Source organism: Vanessa tameamea, chromosome 29, assembly GCF_037043105.1.
Source record: "Vanessa tameamea isolate UH-Manoa-2023 chromosome 29, ilVanTame1 primary haplotype, whole genome shotgun sequence".
Classification (NCBI taxonomy): domain Eukaryota; kingdom Metazoa; phylum Arthropoda; class Insecta; order Lepidoptera; family Nymphalidae; genus Vanessa; species Vanessa tameamea.
In genome coordinates, this window is record NC_087337.1 from 5,663,405 (window position 1) to 5,684,736 (window position 21,332).

The window sequence follows — 21,332 nt, forward strand, 5'->3', positions numbered from 1 at the left end:
GCCTCCCGCGTATTAATTTATCTTTGTAAACGATTACAAAATAAGTTTTATAAACCTGCCGAGTTTCTTAAGCCGGCTATCCGCGGGTCAGGTCCCTGTCGTTTCTGAACCGGTAATAGTTTTTAATTTTATCAATAAGTGCTTCCACGTGGAATAAATTAATTTGACCTCATCGTTCTAAATACATAGTTACCGTTTTTCTTGCCTATAACGAAATTCTACCGTTTTTACGTAATTATTCATTAACAAAGAATTAACAATTTAATTTTTTTTAATTGTTCATAATTTATGCAAAGGATGAAATCCGTTACCTTTGAATATTACAAAAAAAAAATTGCGTTGCGTTTTTAATCGCGCTGGCAAATTAAAAGACTTGGTCGAGAGAAACATTCGTAATGTTAATCGAAAAGTTTTACTCATTTGAACGGTGGAAGGCAGTTCCCTTGTTTCATTCAACATTTGATCCCCCCTTAATAATTCTAACAAAAACAAGGAGACTGGTGACTTCCTTCCTAAATTATCTTTTTCACAAAATAAGCTAACCTAATTTGATACGACAAAAAAGTTGCTAACATTTTTACCCCCTAACAATTAAGAAAGGGGGCAGAAAAAAAGTGTCAGCAATGTCCTTTAGTCCAATCAAAATAAATGAACACGACATTAAATTCGAATAAAATATAATTACGTCATCAAGTCATAGGTGTATCAGGGGGTATTTTCAAATTATACAAATATATATTTGATACTAAACAATGGCACATTACAATTGAAGAAATAATATAGTCGATTCCAATGGCGGCACGACTAAAAAAAGAGTTAACTTGACAATTTGACATAACACTGATCGAGATCTGTGGTCTAAGAAAAAACAGAGTTTTGTATATCGGTGAAGTTATAAACGGAACTTTAGAATAAACAAATCATGAGATGAAGTAATGTTATAATTTAAATAAAGACATATTAACCGAGATCTGTTTGTAGTGCACAACACAGCAGAACTATTACAAATCGCATGCAATATGTGAATCTAAGATTAGTTTTTATTAACTTCTCCTGCCATTGGAATGTACTATAGAAAAAATCACATTTACAAAACTTACAGACTTACAAAATGAATCATCAAACATAGTAATCCCTACATAAATGCATACGCAAAGAAATATTACTATAAAATATTGTAATAACAAAAAAAAAAAAAAAAACAATATTAATTCTTACAAAATTAATAATTTTATATTAAATTTAAAATAAATTAAAATGTTGATCGTTACTAATGCATAACGCGTCCCATCGTCACTCGATGGTCCTCGGTCGGTCCATGATCGTTACCATGGACCGTAGCTGGTCCAATACATGGTGTTCACGTCGATGACATTACTAATTATAATTATAATACAATGTATAGTATTGTTCATAACATTTAATACGTACGTAAATTCCTATAATTATTTGGCAGTGGCGGACGCTTCAGAACTTTGTCCTGGAAAGAAAAAAAAAAAGGATTTTAAAATATACAGAAAATATAAAATATTACTGTGCAACGGTCTCTGATAGGTTTCGTTTGGCCTTCCGTGTTCCCAACACAGTTGTGTTTTTATATAAATAAATTAGAAATCAGCCGAGATGGCCGAGTGGTTAGAACGCGTGCATCTTAACCGATGATTTCGGGTTCAAACCCAGGCAGGCACCACTGAATTTTCATGTGCTTAATTTGTGTTCATAATTCATCTCGTGCTCGGCGGTGAAGGAAAACATCGTGAGGAAACCTGCATGTGTCTAATTTCAACGAATTTCTGCCACATTTGTATTCCACCAACCCGCATAGGAGCAGCGTAGTGGAATATGCTCCAAACCTTCTCCTCAAAGGGAGAGGACGCCTTAGCCCAGCAGTGGGAAATTTACAGGCTGCTGATGTTAAAATTAGAAATTCAAGCGGTTCACGTATCATCACGATCTCTCTCCAGCATCCAGCGCGAGACGCAAGTACAAATTACACACGAACAGTAAGGCGTCCTTGAATTTGAGTCTCGCAACGTTGTAGCGCTCAAAACTTATCAATTGCATTGTAATAATTCAGTAAGTCACCGACCGTTACAGGAACAGCACGGGGCGGTCGTTGGCGCGGTCGGAGCCGCTGGAGTGCGAGTGCGAGCGCCGCGTGCCGCCGCCGCCGCCGTCCGCGACGACGCTGGCGCCCGACCCGCTCGACGTCGACTTCACTTCGTTCTCGCGGGTCGCCGCTGAAAGTTACATGAAAAGATATTAGTCAGTCGGTTAATAACCATATTAATAACAAATTATACGACTTCTTTGCGATGGTACCAGTACATAAGCGATGCCCCATTTGAAAGAATTACTCGTATTCCTGTTTACCCCTACAATTAAGATTCAAGCTTGTGCATGGAGTGGAGCCGACAATAGCAACAAGGGTCAGGATCGAACCTGCGCCTTTTTACATCGCTAGGCCGCCCATTGCTCTACTGACGCTTCGACCTGACACTTAAAAAGTATGGTTAGCAAAAAAAAAAAATATTTTGCCTATATTATATACTAATAGCAAATTACATAAATTTTTTGATCCCAGTTCATTAAAAAGTTGAAAGCGATTATAGACTTAAGTGAGTGATTTTAAAGTGTATTACCGGTTGGTTCTTTTGCGGTAAGATGATCTGATCCGGCACTCGAACCTCCGCTACCCGACAGGACGCTCTCTTCACGATTATACCTGCAATATAATTGATTAAATATATATATATATTAACATATTTAGGCGGTGGTATCGCTTACCATCAAACAGTCCATTTGCGACTGTTCGATGGTAAGCTATACTCACTGCTCATAGACACTGTAAGAAAGTACCATAAAAAGCATTAACCATTGTTCACATAACCAATACACCACCAACCTTGAGAACTAAAATCTTACGTCCCTTGAGCCTGTAGTTACACTGGCTTACTAAAATCAAAATCAAAATATACTTTATTCGAGTAGGCTTTTACAAGTATTTTTGAATCGTCATTTAACAAACTATTTAAAGTAAAGCTACCACCGGTTCGAAATGTAGATTCGACCGAGAAGAACCGGCAAGATACTCAGTAGTTTCAACATCTAAAAATACAGTCATGTTAGTTAAATACAATTATATATGTATGTTATGTCTCCTGCCTGGAAGTCAACGAGCGTTAACTCAACGCTTTTTTATCATCTATGTAATCTTGTATCGAATAATATTCCTTCTTTACCAATGTATTTTTTACAAATTATTTGAATTTATGAAACGGCAAAGCATACTATCTGACCGTTCCGATTGCGTGAGGCTGAAGTAAGGATTTAATCCTGAGATAATAGATTCTCGGTAGAATCTGCATTCCGAATCGGTGGTAGCTTCACTTAATACAGTTTGTTAATGACGATTCAAAAATGCTTGTAAAAGTCTACTTGAATAAAATATATTTTGATTTTGGTATCAACAGTAATTCGTAACTCACCCGTATATAGTATGCTCGCTGGTCATGCAGGAGGAGTACTTGAAGGGTATCGGCTGGTAGCCGTACGAGCCCGCGTACGGCATGTACCCGGGACCCATCATGCTGCGGAGATAGGAAAAAAAATTAGATCTGAACTCCGCACACTATGGTCTCATTATTTGTGCGTGCGTGTACGCACTTCGGGTTGGGCAGCGGCGCGAGCGTGTCGGAGGCGAGGCTGTCCTGGTCGGCGCTGCGCAGGCGCAGGGCGGCGAGGTCGGCGCACAGCTCTCCCGCCACGTAGTAGCACTGCTCGCTGAACGTTATCTTGTTGACCGTGTGGCGGATGAAACCAGCCTATAACGACAATATACAATTCGTTTTTTAATTTGTCTCTTGATCCCTCGCCTCCCCTTTCAGATTATTCCATACAAGATGGACATGAAATTCCTTTGTCGCGTCAATTTAAACCTAAGCGCAGCAACTTACAGGAGCGGTCACAGCTAGTCAATGGGGAAATCATATTTATTTATATGGGGGGGGGGTAGGTCAAGTCTTTTATTCTTATTTGCCTTTATCTATAAGACATCTATAATTATCTCTGGATAAAATTAATTCAACCAAATTTTAGGAACTTCACAAATGGACGAAATAGGATTTCGATTTGGAATATTTTTTATTATTTTATGAAATGTTCAATTTGACACTAACGATTTTGGGAGGTGTCATAAGGTTCGTGACCCCCTCTCGGACTACACCTATGTTATACGACAATATTATAATACAAAAACCTTATTTGAAATGGACTGTTCTTTTGCTAAGTTTTATCTATATTGGTTATTTCTAAATATACATTTTATATATGGATAAATATTTCACAAATGAGAGTTTTAATATAAAAAAATGATATATAAAATCAACACTATTTTGCTGACGCTACCTTGAGCATGTGCGATGCGTATTTCCTTGCGTCGCGCCTGTCTGCGATGCCGGCTACGTGCTGCAGTATCCAGTCGACGACGTCGGCACCGATGAAGGCGTTCGGTATGGTTATCTTCAACCACATACGGTCACGTATTTCTAAACCTGTAAGAAATAATTATTTAAGTACAATGTTAGAGAATTTTTTATTTTTTTGATGATAAGTGGTCACCACCGCCCATAGACAATGGCGTTGTAAGAAATATTAACCATTCCTTACATCACTAATGTGCCACCAAACTAGGGAACCAAGATGTTGCGTCCCTTGTGCCTGTAGTTACACTGGCTCACTCACCCTTCAAACCGGAACACAACAATACTGAGTACTGCTGTTTGGCGGTAGAATATCTGACCGCTACCACCCGGTGCCTACCCAGACGGGCTTGCACAAAGTTAACAACATTTGACAGCGAATTGAAGCGATATAATTGGTCGAGAGCTTGATTAGTCTATGATATTCACTGGATTTCCGAAAAAATCCCGTTTTGAACGTCGACGAAACTGTCATCGGAACTTTGAAAGAAAAATTCAAGTGGATATAAGTAGTTTAGTGTAATAGTGTTTCATTAAATAAATATAATGTTAATCAAGAACTGTTCGTAGAGCACAATATAGCTGTGTTACTAGCAAATCGCATGGAATACGTAAATCTATGGTTTGTTTATCTTTATTCCTTCTTTGATTGGAACAGACTATATATCTGCTACACCTGTATGGTTGAAACAAAAAGTTTTAATTTTTTTTTTTTTTTATTAAATTTTTTAACCTTTAATTCTGTCCTTCTTTGTTGAATATGTCGTAGTTTTATAAGAAAACCATATTGAACATCCCACAACAAGCACCACTAAGATTTAAAGCTCTCAATCATATTTTCGTTTATCTTGGTCTTGGAAAACATTGTTTGTAAACATGCTGTAACAAATTCTGCCACAGGAATAGGGTCAGAACTTATTCCTTAACAGTAGGCGAAGTTTCCCTAGTATGACTATACCTAATATGACTTTAGTTTCTGTTGCCAAATTTAAAAAAATTGTTAAGCAACACTTGTGTGCGAAAGGCTATACAAGTAGGGAGTTTATGATTGATAGCACACCTTGGAAATGAAAGGATCGCCTCCCGGGTGTTTCTATTCATATTCAATTGTGTAAACAATAAAATTGACCCGCTGAGTTTCTTTCGTCGATTCGTCTCAGGTCAGGGTGTTTCCTTTTCCGAACCGATGGTAGTGTTTAATTTGACTATCTGCTTCTATATTGAAGCATTACACTTACTTATTGATAGTCTAGTAGTTTGAGTTTGAGTGGAGATCTGTTCCACTTTTTAGTGAGATATATCTATGTCAAACCAGTATTACGTCTTACTTACCGGAATCAGGCCTTAGCATCGCTCTCACGACTAAAGCCATATCCATTCCAACAGACAATTGAGGTTCCGAAGGTAATGAACCCGCGTCGGAGGCCCGCTCGGGGATAGAAGCAGCGGGGAGTGTAGACAGAGGGGGAGGAGGATATGCCTCTCGTAGCGCTTGCGTGTGAGCCACCCAGGCACCTAAAAACAAAAACATCATGAAAGAAAATCTAAAATATCTCCAATAAAATCAGGAAGGCGAGATTCGGTTGGGGACTCACCAGGATCGATCGGTCTCACGGGTTCTGTCCGTGGTATGGTAAAATAACCCTTGGGATTAGGATCCCAACATTTGGCAACGACCAGTTTGATGGGGCCCGGCTTCTGTACCACCTCGCGCAGGACTCTCACGGCCTCGTCGTTGGTCATGTCTTCGAAGTTGACGTCGTTCACCTGTAAAGTTAAAATATTTACGTGAATGAAAAATATTTCAAATAAAACAGTCTGTGATCAACAAAAAATTGATGGATTACACACATAGGAAACATCGTGCATTTTATTTTATAGATACGTTTTAGGGGGTTGTCCGGCATATGTTAGGTTTAACAAAGTCCTTCCATGAAGTTCAAGCTTGCTTCATACGAAATTTCATCACATTCGACTTAGCAGTTTGGTTGGAAAGCCCAACAGACAGATTGACAGACAAAGTTACTTTTGCATTTATAAAATTAGTATAGATGGTATGAAAAAGGCCCTGGGTTCTATTTTTGTGTAGCATAGTCGTTAGTAAAGAGCCAGGATGGCCCAATGGTTAGAACGCATGCACCTTAACCAATGATCTCGGGTTCAAACCCAGACAAGCACCACTGAATTTTCATGTGCTTAATTTGTGTTTAAATTCATCTCGTGCTCGGCGGTAAAGGAAAACATCGTGAGGAAACCTGCATGTGTCTAATTTCAACGAAATTCTGCCACATGTGTATTCGACCAACCCGCATAGGAGCAGCGTGGTAGAATATGCTCTAAAAACCTTCACCTCAAAGGGAGAGGAGGCCTTAGCCCAGCAGTGGGAAATTTACAGGCTGTTAATGGTATCCTTTGCCAATTAGTGGGACATTATCTAGCCGTAAATTTTAAACAATTAATAAATCTCAGAATAAATTATTAGTACTGCCATGATAAAAATCTTTTAAAAATCTAAATATTCTTTATTCAACACTCATAAAAGCATTTTTGAATCTTCATATTACAGTGTTAAATTAAATGCAGAGCTACCACCAGTTCTACCAAGAGTAGATTCTACCAAGAGGAACCAACGAGTAGGTACTCTTTTTCACCATTTTTAATTACAGATTAATTAGTAGTTGTTTGTCTAAAAATTATGTGCACTCGATATTAACCAACCGAACATATAGCGCAGTCATACACAGCACACTAGAATGCACTTAGGGGACTGTAATCTGCATGGTATTTATGCAATTGCCTTGATTCAAGTCCTAGGTTAAGTCAAAAATAATGGTTACTATTTAGATTTTTGTTATAATGAGTTACAAGTGTAAGATTACTTAATCAACTTAAATTGACTGAATAAAGACATTTATATAATCTGAGTTTATCGTTGATAAGTTGAATACTGAATTTATTATTATGTAAGGGAATAAACACCGAAACTATTGGTAAAATTGATTTTGAAACTTTAGAAATCTAACATTTTTTAAGTTCAGTATACCCAGTTAATTCTTTAAAATATAGATGTTTACTAAGTTTTATGGAAATTTCAACTTCAATGGAAGAAGTGGATGACTTTGTACAAATTTTTTTCATAAGTTCATCCCGGACTAGTGTTCTATATAAAGTCGTAAGCAATATTTAATAATTTAGATGTAAGTTCTCTTTTCTTTCCTAGTGAGTTATGTGTTGACTGTTTTGAAAGCAACAGTTTCATTTTTGTTCTATAGTTTGGCAGATTCGCAAACGAGCCACCTGGTGCTGTAAGAAATATTAAATACTCATTTCAGCAATACACTACCAACCTTGAGAACTAAGACGTTACCTCCCTCGTGCCTGTGGCTACACTCTGATCATTCAAACTGGTACACAAAATTACTAAGTAAAGTTAGTTTTATTTACAACTGCAATACTACTCAATATTCTGAATTATACTTCTTCATTTACATAATTTTCATTCTTTTCATTATTGTTTAAATATAAATAAAAAATGTATGCCTTCAATAATTTCATTGTCAATAAAATAGATTAAATTACCTGCAATATCATGTCCCCAGGTTCAATACGTCCGTCCAAAGCCACTGCACCACCTTTCATTATACTCCCAACATATATACCCCCATCCCCACCTTTATTCGATTGCCCCACAATGGAAATCCCGAGAAAATTCACAGTGTCCATGTTCAATGTAACCGTTATTATGTGCATTGACATCGTTGAGTCCGTTATCGAGGAGTAGGAGGACGTTCTTGACATAACTTGGGGCCTCTTCCGTCTCCTTTGCGGTCTTTTCCTCGAACTGACTTGTAAATGTGACACACTACTGCATTCTGTAAGAGCCCTATCAACTGACGCGTTCGTATGCCTTCCCGTAGTGGTCGTAATCTCCGATTGACTATCGAATAAGCTCGTGGAGTCCAAGTCCGAGCTGAGAACGGAAGCCGTCTCGTATTCGAGACCATGGTTACCATACTTTGAATGACCATTTATCCGTAGACCTCTGTATTTATATTTGTCACACGAAGCCCTGTGACCTGGTCTGGAGCTTATCGTACTATCCGTGTCCGTGCAGGTGTCCCTCGTGAGAGGCACCGTCGGTGCTCCGTGGATGTTTTGTTTCGTTTTACCAGCATTGCTGTCGGTACACTGTGAAGCTCCGTCTGAAGGATTGGAACCCTCGGCAGACACTAACCACGACACTACACGACCATTAAAACACGGCAAATGAGCGTTATCATCGACTATTTCTTCTTTAACAACACCGAAGTCATCGTCCATTGATTTGAAAAAAAACTTGTAATTCGGTCTATTCAATTGATTCTTAAAATCCAACAATGTCACTTTTTCAGGCGATATCGGTATTTTGACCAGATACGGCGTCTCCTCGTCATCTATATAATAAATAACTTTTGTCTCCTCCATTTTATAACATTTATTATTGAAAACTAACAACACCCTTACGATCTATAAATATCGGCCGCCATCACAAAAATGGCCACAAAATCACTTCGTTCGATGACTATATGCAGCGCCACCGTCACCTAGGTATATTCAATTGTCTAGCTTTTCCTGTCTGATGTTTACATCAAAATACTAGTATTTAGATTATTAATGCGATGAATATTAAAAATATATTTTATATTTAAATAAACTTTTTCAAGTTAAATATTATACGATCTATAATTCTTATCATCATATCACTGATAATGATTATTGATAAGACGACTATGCTTTCAACTAAATGTCATTATTTTTAATATAACATTTTCTTAAAGTTAATACATTAAGATGTTTTTTAGTAATATTAATTAAGTATCTTATGCTATAGTAATCAAAATTTTGATGGAACAAAATTAATAGATAGTAATCTCCTGTAAGATGTATGTACCGTTTTTATTTTTGGACTAGATACCGATTTTCAGCATCACTAAAAAAAATTTCTTACATAAAATTAAATTGTGTCGAAAACAGTAAAAAGAAATCACACTGTGTCGATAACAGTAATATTTTTTGTAGTTTCACTTTTTTTTACAAAATATATCTCAAAGAATAAAACTCTAAAAATCACATAGCTATGATATATTTTTTTAAACTACTTTATAGGTTCTGCAACTTGAGCACAATATGATAATTAAGAATAATTAAAAAAAATTGAATTTTAGAGAATTACAAGCAATTACATAAATAAAAAAATTTGAACAGGCATCACTTTATCGTGTTTTGAATGGATGTCATTTAATGACAACACAATAAAATCGTTTTTTAAATTCAAACTAATCAGTACATACTACATAGCATGATTTAAAAGTGTAATCTAACAATAATAAACTGAATAATATAAATTTAAAAACTTTAAAATGAGTGCCATGAATGTGGCAGAACCCTGGTACCTTCGAGTCTGTGACGAGTTCGATGCTTTCTGTAAAAAAGTAGATGGTAAGTTTAACTGTAAACATTACAACTATTATCGAGTAAATGTATTTGATTTAACAGTCACGATAATTCAATTATATCGTCAAAACTGAATAGTTTCAAAGTTTGATAGATTTTTTCGTTGATATTCATGTTGTAGATATCTTAATTACATTGTACATAATCATATTATGTATTGTAATTAGTCTTGATACTGTGCTATATGCTGATGTTTTACATAAATATAATTGTAATATAAAAATTGTAAGTTCAGACCTATCTTAACAATACCCGGCTGTGCAAGCAGTGTTTTGGCGAACTCCTATCCCTTCATAAAAAATATTGAAATGGTTCAATTCCGATGGTCCAACAGTTGTGCATTATTAGCAAGGCTCGAAAGGAGAACTCAAACAATATTTAAATGGTGAGCTAAATAAACATAATATTCATTGGTATATGTTTATTTAACTCTAATATTTTCGATTCGGCGTAACTGTATTTATCTCATATATTAATCTTAATTTTTCAGATAGAATCGACAAGCAGCAACTACAATTAAAGGCATGTAAGAAAAGAAATGAACTTGAAAACAAACTCGCTCAAGAGTTAACAATCAAAGTAAGTTTGATGACCTCTCTCTTTGTCCAAAAGTTATCTGAAATGAATGAATTTCTAAGTACTAATTGTTACAATTTGTATTATTTATAACATTATAACACAAAAATAAGTCTTAGTCTCGTTTGGTCGAAGTCCCTTTTTGGTTTTGTTAAAATGTCTTTGTTAATCATGTACAGAATTAATTTCCAGAATGAGCTGACTCAGCAATTGTCTGAATTGTCTCGTAGGGGAAGCGAGCTGGAACGGGTATGTGCTGTGTTTGAGTCGAGGCTAACTATCACAGATAGTGATCAACATCGACTGGACAATGCTAAGTATGTTAATAGTGTTTTATTTTACTTCTAATAATAAATATAGATAAGTCAACCTGGCCCCTATTAAGTTTTTCGCTTTTATGATGTTTCTAATTGTTGAGCGGTTATGCTACTGGAGATACAGTTCCCTGACATACTGATGTATGGTATAGGCATAAAAAACAGATCTCTTCAGGAAAATAATTCTAAAATAACACTGGTTTTAATACAGAAATAAAATATGATGAATTAGGTTTAAGAAATCATAACTTCTTTGAGCGGAGTGTATAATTGTTTTTATGTTAACAGGGAAAGCTATCAGTTAGCAAAAGAGTTGACGGGTATTCGGCTCGATTTCAGCGCACCACCGAACATTGCCAAAGGCTGTATCCTTTTTTAACTATCTAATATTACATTTTTATAAATTAAATATTTTATTGAATGTCTGTAACTATAATACAGATAAGATATTTGTATTATTAATAGCAATTGCTTCGAGAACAATCTTCTAAATGTGTCAGTGTCATTATGGTCTTGGCGCGAATCACGGCAACACTTGGAGAATGCCAAACTTTTAAATGCTTTTCCTGAAAAAATTGCATTTTCGCAAAAGTGACGGTCTCGCACGGGGGGTGCGATATATTAATGTAGGTAAACTTATTATTTGATTTGTATTTCACGAATATGATCCTTAATAATGTGAACTAGATGTGAAAAATGAAGCTCGGAGACTTTTACTGCCTTTTGAAATGGAATCAAACAGTGACGCCCTTTGGGATCTCGTCAAGACAGCCTGCGACCCGACCTGGCCGGATAAAGAGAACCATGCGCCGAATAAAATATAATTATCTTTAGACAAGACTGTTTTTTAACTCGCTTTATTGTTTACTTCCTGTGTACCGTCGTGTGACGTAATTTGACGTATCATCGTATAACTATAGTAGCAATGCTAGTATTATTTATTTTTGTACATACAATATTGAAAACTTATTTAATTTTAATTTCAAAACAACAACATACATCTAAATAGTTTTGTATTTACAAGTTAACAAAACAAATTTATAATATATTTTATTGCATTTGTCTATTTGTTCTTCTGACACTACACATTACAATGGAGCTTAAAAGGATCCTTTCTTATCCGTATTTGGAACTCATATGACGTTTCAAAAATAATTTTGCATAGGTGTTGAGAAGCTCTGTCTTAGGCACAACAATCGAGACCCAAGCCCAAATCTCCTTAAAAAAATTATTAAGAAACCTGCAACCTATGATACAAGACTTGATGAGTAGCCTCATAAGAGGAGTGGGATTATTGCTCCCTGGATTTAGAACTGGCCTGGTATTGAGAAATATTGAGAATTCTGACATATTCCAAACCTTTTTATCAGTCGCTATGTCAATATTAGGGACATTTATTAGTAGTAATTTTTTATATTGAAAGATTTCTACATTTCATACATTATTAAGTACTTTTCAATAACAATTATTGCTCAAAAACTATCAAAATTGTTTTAAAAATGTTTAATTTAATAATACAGAATCGAATAAACTGTGTCGATTTGGAAGAACAAGTAACAACGAACATTGGTAACAAAGATATTTATTCTAAGCATTATGAAATACGCTCTTTGCCTTCTTCTCTCGTTTCTTCTTTTCCATTCTCTTCTTCTGCTTCTCTGTGCTTCGAAGGAGTTTCACGATCGCCTCCTCGGGGTCTTCTTCGTTGTCCTCTATATCTACAGTGCTGCCCTCTGTCGACGGCTTCATTTTCTTCGTTTCTGTTATTCCAGTGTCTCCATTTCGTTTCAAACTTGGTTTTTCACTGTAAGAAATAATTAAATGTTTTTTAGTTAAGAACTTTGAATAGTTTGACCACCTGATGGTATGTTATCTTGAACACCGGTACTGTAGCAAAATATATACTAATTAATACCTACTATACATATAATAAAATTGGAGTGTCTGTAATATTAAAATAACCACTTTTTATTAAATGCATATGTATAAATACAGGGTAAATATACCAGAATAACATTTTTTTCAATTTTTGTCTGCCTGACTGTCTGTACAGGCTAACCCCTGGAACGCCTAAACCGATTTTGATGGAACTTTCACTGGCAGATAGCTGATGTAATAAGGAGTAACTAAGGCTACAATAATTACTTTTTTGTTAAATTGAAACGCGAAGTCGCGGGCTTAGCTTGTATGATAATAAATCTATACTAATATTATAAATGAGAAACGAAGCTCTGTCTATCTGTCTGTTGCACTTTCTCTTCCGAACCATTTAACTGAACTTGATGAATATTGGTGTGAAGCAAGCTCAACAAGAAGGAAGGACAAAGGCGACTAGTATTATACGTATATACTAAAGTCAAAACTAATCAAAGGCAATCAGATTTGGACATAGACAATTAACTAACTTTTACTTATGTGATATATTCCAGTAACACAAAATATGAAATCAACTACAGCATTTAAAATGGTAATTTCGATGAGCCTGTCATTATTTTGCTGACTCGACACTAAAAACAGTTGCATAACTGAGGAGTAGGGGGGGGGGGGGGGGGTTTAATTTCAAAATAAAAATATTCTTTATTCAAGTCGGCTCATAAGAGCTCTGGTATCGTTATGTTAGTGTTAAAATAAAGCTAACACCGGCTCGGAAAGTAGATTCCTCCGAGAAGAACCGGTAAGAATTTCATTAGATACTCTTCTCCACCATTTTGATTACAGAGTATATTATGTAAAGTAATAAGTCCACCCTTTTATCTTTAATATAATCTTTTTATATCGCCAGGCAGCATCACAAACTAAATTGTCATTAGCACTTACCCAATAGTTTCCATATTTTCGAAGATGTCATCCATATCTTCCTCCTTCACCTCCGTGCCTTCGACCTGATCCTCCTCTTTAACCTCTGGGTCCTCCCTCTTGAGAGGCGTCGTGGTCGCGGTTTGAACAAGCACGCATGCCAACTTAGATGTCATGTATTGCTGGAAATTGTATTTTATTGATTTTATTAGATGGGCTGGTAGGGGGGGGGGGGGGGTGGCAGATGTTACCGATGGCTGTGATTGCTGATGCGCACCGGCTCTTACAGATGTGCGTTCAAAAGTTTTGTGTCTGTCTTATGCTCTATAGGGTAACTAACAGAGCTGTAGGCCTTTACATCCTGGGTTTAAACCTTGGGTACCACATTAAAATGTTTTTTTCGTCTTTTATATTGGAATTGGGTTGGATTGCCCGTCCCATACATAATAATCAAGTTACTATAGGAGCCCTATTTAACGATTTATCTACCATACAATACTAGAAGATTAATCCGGGCTCGCTCCCTCGCTCTCATAATCCAATGACCGGAAAGAGTTCAGGCGCCGGACCAACGGCTTCACATGAGACTTAATCGACAGAAAAAACCCAATAAACGTTTATCGGTCCGACCTGGGCTTTGAACCGAGAACCTCAGGATCCATGTCTTTATATCCAGTCACTAGACCAACGAGCCAGTTACAGTAGCCGCTGTGTTACTTAAAAATAATTATGAACTTAGAACCTTATACAGTAACTCCTTGCTGTCCCCCTGGTGTACTCGCAGATGTCGGTCCAGACTGGTGCTGAACACCCTCCCGCTCACCGCCACCACGCTCGAAACCGCCCCCACCGCTCCCTTGTACGCCTTGTCCGGCTTCCCTCTCCTGAGGTCCACTTGCTGGAGCTGACCACGACCGAATCCCACCAGGACGTGCCTAAGAATACAAGCATTTTACCAGTCACATTATTTGTTTGTTTTTTTTTATGATACAGGTAGACGAGCAAAAGGGCCACCTGATGGTAAGTGGTCACGACCGCTTGTAGACATTATCGCGAAATATTAACAATTCCATACATCACCAAAACGCCACCAACTTTGGGAACTAAGATGTTATGTCCCTTGTGCCTGTAGCTAGACTGGCTCACTCATCCTTCAAACTTGACAACAATACTGAATGCTGCTGTTGGTGGTAGAATATCCGATGAGCGACTCAGACTTGCACGAAGCCCTACCGCCAAGTAACCCAAAAGTTATTAATAATTTTAGGGATAGTTAAGCACTTAGTAACCTTCATGGTTTTGTCTAAAGTTTTACCAAGTACTAGTGATCGATGTGAAAAAAAAACTATCGATATCTTGAAAAATTATGAACGAGTGGTCATTACTCGTGAGCCGAGATGTCCCAGTGGTTAGAACGCGTGCATCTTAACCGATGATTTCGGGTTCCAACCCAGGCAGGTACCACTGAATTTTCATGTGCTTAATTTGTGTTTATAATTCATCTCGTGCTCGGCGCTGAAGGAAAACATCGTGAGGAAACCTGCATGTGTCTAATTTCAACGAATTTCTGCCACATTTGTATTCCACCAACCCGCATTGGAGCAGCGTAGTGGAATATTCTCCAAACCTTCTCCTCAAAGGCAGAGGAGGCCTTAGCCCAGAAGTGGGAAATTTACAGGCTGATAATAATAATATGGTCATTACTCACCGGTCATCGAACGCAGGTGCCATGCAGGTTGCAGCCATCTGAAACTCCACGTTGCAGACCGGCCGTCTTTGTGACCTTGTGTCGTACAACCTGGAATTGTACAAACATAGATTATATTAATATAATATATTAATAAGGAATAAGCGAATAAATAAATGACTTAAGAATGACTATCATGGATTCCTGTATACTGCCAAGACAAACCTGGATTTAAACCCAAAAAAAAAAAAATACTGTGACGCCCATATTCGGCAAGAATGATCTTGTAAAAAATAGACATTCGCAACAAAGCTAAGTCAGCAGATGCTCTCCTGTATAGCTTGAAGCATGTATGGAATTGGGCATGCTGCAAAGAGAGTTGATGGACTTACTAAACAACTAAATGTCATACAATTAATCAAACCCATTCAATTAATTTGATTCAAGTCTCCGTTCAGATATGCCTTAAGGGCCCACCATTAAGTAGTGTCAGCCCAGCGTCCCCTAAACTTACGGTCCGGCCCTGTAGGTCCTCGTGTATATATTTGTTACTCACGTAGGTCGAAATTATTCAAAGGATATATTATATAATGTATTAATACACTTTCTTTTATAATGATAAGAATGTTTTGTATGTTGTGTTGTACTTAGATTTATAAAATACCAGCTGTTCGACCGAACACAATTAAGTTCGATACATATTCATTTGTTTATGACGAATGTTATTACCAGGGATGTTATGATCTGGATACGGATACGGATACGGATATATGAATAATATTTTACCGGTTTCAGATACGATTACGGATACGAAATTATTTCGGATATTCGAAGCGTCAATAGGGCTATGGATTACGGGCCGCCTAGCGTTGTAAAAGGCGCAGGATCGATCCTGACCCCTTGGGCTATAGTCGTCCCCACTAATACAAGTGAGTAGCTTAAAGGGGGGGGGGGTGTTAAATAGGTATACTAGTAATTTTTTATTTCATTTGGGGAATTACTGTATTACTTCAAAAAATATATATATTATTAATAAAAAATATTAATTTATCTTTATTCGTAGGCTATTAATTGGTAGTATTGTATAATCACAGAAAAAAAACCAAATACTTTTACCATACAAACAGCTACTTAAAATATAACACTATACTAAAGCAAAATTATTCAAAATCAAATCAATTTTATTCAAGTAAACTTCACAACGAAGCGTTTTTGAATCGTCGATATTAAAACACTACCACCGTTTCGGAAAGCAGCCTCCAGCGACAAGAAACGGCAAGAAACTCGCATAGTTGCTCTTTTCAAATAAACAGATTCACAATGCCGGTTTTTTTTACAATAATTACTGTCCTGTGATGGAACCCGAGCCTAAATCCAGGCGTTTTTTTTTCTTCTAAAAAGTACTCTTTTAATGAATAATAAGACTTATTTATTAATTTAGTCTTAATGAACTTTTTAAATTTCGTAAATGGTAAATTGGTTACATTTCCCGGTATCTTATTGTTTGGATATTTGATAACTTTGGTTACGACTATGGAGCTCCTTAACATATCTGGATATTACACTAAGCACTCAGATACAATTCGGTGTTACATGGCACATCAACTTATTTTCAGGATATGTCAGCAGTTATGGTTATCATTAAACTCACCTGACATAACCATGTCTAGAGCACACAGCCAGCAACTCCGGGCTCAAGAAGGTCAGATCCGATACCCACACCGGCCGTCTGAGCTGCAGCCAATCGTGGGGCAGGTTTTTAGCACTGAACAATGGAGCTGCCTCTCCAATTCGCCAAACTTTTAGATCATTTTCTTCACCACCTTAATGATTAACCAATACTTATAATTTGATAATAGTAGACACCCCCCCCCCTTTTTCGTTTTTTACATTTTTTACATTAGCAGCCTGTAAATTTCCCACTGCTGGGCTAAGGCCTCCTCACCCTTTGAGGAGGTTTGGAGCATATTCCACCATGCTGCTCCAGTGCGGGTTGGTGGAATACAAATGTGAAATGAAATTAGACACATGCAGGTTTCCTCACGATGTTTTCCTTCACCGCCGAGCACGAGATGAATTATAAACACAAATAATCACATGAAAAATCAGTGGTGCCTGCCTGGGTTTGAACCCGAAATCATCGGTTAAGATGCACGCGTTCTAACCACTGGGCCATCTCGGCTCAAATTTCTTTTAAAATACAATAAAGTACTCACCAGTAGCGAATAAGGTGGTGTCTTGGTCACAGACTTTCATCTTATCCAGCTTACCGCCAGTATTGACCACCACGTTCTCTTTCTTGCTCCATATTTGTACCACGCCGCTCGACAGTGCCGCCAGCAGACGTCGCTTATGCTTGCCAAGTCCAATTACATCGCCGATACCGAAGTCTGCTGTGTATGACTTTGTGAAGCCTTGGATCGTGTCGTACACTTGTATCTGTGGGGTGAAATATATATATTTATTAAGGAACACCATCAATGACAAAAACAGCGAAGACGCTTTGGGAACACTCGCGAAGAGGACATATATGGCAACCCCGAAGGGAAAATTCTAAACATTCTACAATCGCTTATAAAATCACTTTTGAATCGTCACATTCACGTTGTCGTATTAAACATAAAGCCAGCATCTGTTTAGATAGCAGATTCTACTGAGATGGACCAGCAATAAACTCAGTAGTTACTCTAATCCATCAATTTAATTGTTAATTAATACGTCCACGAATTTTTATTGAAGTAAGACAATTTCTTATTGCAGGGTAAACCGCATCGTTACGTAACGCGTTACGGCGCCAGTCTGTCTGGCTTCCGTTTCTCTTACTTCTTCCTCCTCTCCCACTCTAAACCACTGCGCTAGCCACATGCACACGCATTTGTCAGGCGTCCCGAGACGTACACGTATTTTTTTAATAATCTCATATTTATTACTATGTCATATTTATTGTTTTTTTGAGATGATGTATATATATTTTAATAGCCATTTTAATTCTGGTTTACAAACTAAAAATGGCGATCCATAATAGAGATTTACCCGATTATGGAAAAACTGGCTGAATCCAAAATATCACAGACTAATAACACCAAGGAACAATACTCAACAAAGAAAAACTTTTGAATCAACGAAGAACATCCTCATAAAGATCCAGGTCAACTTCTTATCATCCATTTGCAAATGCAAAGGTTTTATTATATCATAGGCATTTAAAATTAAATAAATAAGATATTAAACCTGCCACATGGGTATCTACCAAACGTTGGTGAAGTCAAGGTACTGATAATGAGCTTAGAGGGTTCACACTTCTAGAAGTTTGCCTTTGGATAAAGTTATGGCTTACTAAACATACTACTTTTTATTAGAGAGGGGGGAGTTCTGTCACTTTACTTTTTCTTCAAAAGCTAAGACCACAACCCAGCTGTGGTATATTTACAGGTACCATTGATATATTATCCTTTGAGGTTGTTAATAAATATATGAAGTATATAAAATTAATCGTAACTGCTTCATTATCTTATATCCTGGTGATTGAACCGCACATCAAAAGATCTCGTTTAGAATTTTCGACGAGGCTTATAAAATTAGTAACAACCAGATAGTAAGAATTTGCAGTATTACACCCATGCATTTCATTTTTAAGCGTAGTTAGGCAAACCAGGCAATACAACTAACACGAACTAACATTGCCAATGCACCACCAACCTCGGGAACTAACATGTTATGTCCCTTGTACACGGGTACACTCACCCAGCCTCTAAACCAGAACACAACAATATCTATAGAATATCCGATGAGAGGGTACCTATGCAGACTTGCACTGAGCTCTAACACCAATTAAAGTTACATGTTACTTAGTTAACCACCATTTAATTTAATACGTGTAAGAACACACACTTGTAATAAAATATAACTTAGATATTTGGCTAGTCTTCCTTAAATTGACCCCCTATGGTATAGTTTGATTCGGAAGATTATATCATATCTTCCAAATACTACACTACAGTACTAGTACACTTATAATACACTTTTTGGAACTGTAAGAAAACTTTTAATTAATAAGGCGTATTACTTCATAAAGGATCATGTAGATGATTAAAAAGCGTGGAATTATTATACATTGATTTCCATGCCGAATAAGTAATAGTTAAATTATTAAATAATCGACTATGTAAGTCATTGTTGGCAAATAGTACTAGAGTAGTAGAGTAACTACTGAGTTTCTTGTTGATTATCTTGCTAGAAACCTACATTCAAAATCGGTGATAGCTTAGAATGAATATAATTGTGTAAAATTATGATTAAAATATTGCCTACTGGAATTGTTGATTAGTAATCTCAGATTATACATATTCTTTGGATGTTAACTCTGATCTGTTTGGTTTATGTATTATGTTTGAATTTCTTTAAATCACTTGAAGAAGTAACATGTCGAGTTATCTGACATAACTTAAGTATTCTATATGAATTTGATATTGATTATATTTCATCAAAAATAAATCCTAAATTGTTTAAGTTAAAATAAATAGTTTTTTAATCAGTTCTTAAGTGTCTTTTTGGTTCGAAAGTGATCCCATTAGTCACATCTACCATTCAAGAGGTATAATGTGATTTTTGATTTCAATTGATTCGAGTAAACTCCTAAAGACATCTTAACAGTTACATAGCCATTGCGTCCGTTAGTACTGCCCCATGAAGTATCAAGACTGTTTGAAGTAAGGTAATGTAAATATGAAAGTTTGGTTCCTAACTTACCTGTTGGTTTTTCTTTCCAATCAATATTTCTGTTTGTTCCTCGTTGCCCCAAACCATAGAGGTTATTGCATCGTCTTTCTGTAAGCTTTTAATTTCAACCAAATTCTCTATGCATTTCTTGTTATTTTTTGTTGAATCTGTGTGGTATTTAATATCTAAAAAAAAGAATGATTTATTTTGACTGATTCTAGGGTATTCATTATTACAATATCGTAAAAACATTTTTAATAATCAATATATATATATGTAACTGTCCTTCTGTCTGTTGCACTTTCCCAGACAAACCATCACAATTTGTTATGAAGCAAGAAAGCAAGCATATAGTACATCATATATAAAGCTTTATTTTAATCGGCGCCAAAAGCGAAATAACTTGCTTATCAGCTGATTTTAATTCAATAGTAAATTGCATTATTGCAACCAAACTTTGACATTTTTTTTTATAATACTTTTTGGTAAAATTGGAATAAATAAAATATTTAATACGATAACTTACGTTTGAAAGATCCTATTTTACTAGCTACGAATATATCAACTTCTTTGTCTTCTGCGATAACCATTTTGATGTGACAATAATCACATAGTATTTTAAATCAATTTATTCATAAAACGTACACAATTTTCATTCAAAAACACGTGAAACTCATGTCGTTGTGTTGTGTCAATTTGACAGTTCATTGAATTTTGACATTGACTTTTATTATCAATATACGCATACTACCCTCTTGGGGCACTGTGAGTATTAATGTATTACAAAATTCAGCGTTTATTTTTCTTAAGATAATATCATTATATTAAAAATAATCATTATTTTATATATTTTATTAGCATTCTAAATTTACTCAATTTGTAAGGTATATAAAGAGTTATTAATAACAACTTCGTGAAACCGATTTATTTTTTACGTTCCAATTACGCATGGTAAATTTGTAATGATGTTGATGTTTCGTTCAATCTTTTTTCTTATTTAATATTTTCTGGGATTCTAAAAAACTTCAATTAATAAGGCGTATAAATTAAATACAAAATCAAAGTGTGTTAAAAGCATTTTTTTATGGATCGTTTAAAAATTTGATTTAAATATCGTGTTATTAAGAAAAGTGCTTTGTTGCTGTATATTAGAATGTCAAAAAATACTAATTTTACAAGTATTGATTTAATTTTTGACAGTAATTTAATTACTGAAATAGGTAATTTTAAACTTGTATTGATATTTTAACGTTCCGTTCAACC

General features: G+C 36.0%; 3 protein-coding genes across 3 annotated transcripts; 1 reads left to right on the top strand and 2 right to left on the bottom strand.

Annotated features, from left to right (window-relative positions):
- Nucleotides 1-1,207: 1,207 nt before the first annotated feature.
- Nucleotides 1,208-9,199, bottom strand: LOC113400969 (segment polarity protein dishevelled homolog DVL-3). The gene is made up of 9 exons (XM_026640657.2): nt 8,061-9,199; nt 6,077-6,248; nt 5,814-5,996; nt 4,408-4,553; nt 3,667-3,824; nt 3,489-3,590; nt 2,643-2,725; nt 2,090-2,240; nt 1,208-1,480 (listed from the first exon to the last, which is right to left on the bottom strand). The coding sequence occupies exons 1-8, from the start codon at nt 8,943-8,945 to the stop codon at nt 2,092-2,094; spliced, it is 1,878 nt and encodes a 625-aa protein (XP_026496442.1). The 5' UTR covers nt 8,946-9,199; the 3' UTR covers nt 1,208-1,480; nt 2,090-2,091.
- A 569-nt stretch (nt 9,200-9,768) lies between these two features.
- LOC113400972 (uncharacterized) lies at nt 9,769-11,707 on the top strand. Its single transcript, XM_026640660.2, has 5 exons — nt 9,769-9,959; nt 10,465-10,553; nt 10,743-10,867; nt 11,156-11,232; nt 11,555-11,707. The coding sequence occupies exons 1-5, from the start codon at nt 9,881-9,883 to the stop codon at nt 11,689-11,691; spliced, it is 507 nt and encodes a 168-aa protein (XP_026496445.1). The 5' UTR covers nt 9,769-9,880; the 3' UTR covers nt 11,692-11,707.
- A 726-nt stretch (nt 11,708-12,433) lies between these two features.
- On the bottom strand, nt 12,434-20,759 carry L(2)k09848 (lethal (2) k09848). Its single transcript, XM_026640665.2, has 8 exons — nt 20,596-20,759; nt 20,100-20,254; nt 17,567-17,789; nt 17,002-17,173; nt 15,372-15,461; nt 14,406-14,598; nt 13,685-13,845; nt 12,434-12,671 (listed from the first exon to the last, which is right to left on the bottom strand). The coding sequence occupies exons 1-8, from the start codon at nt 20,657-20,659 to the stop codon at nt 12,455-12,457; spliced, it is 1,275 nt and encodes a 424-aa protein (XP_026496450.2). The 5' UTR covers nt 20,660-20,759; the 3' UTR covers nt 12,434-12,454.
- Nucleotides 20,760-21,332: the final 573 nt, after the last annotated feature.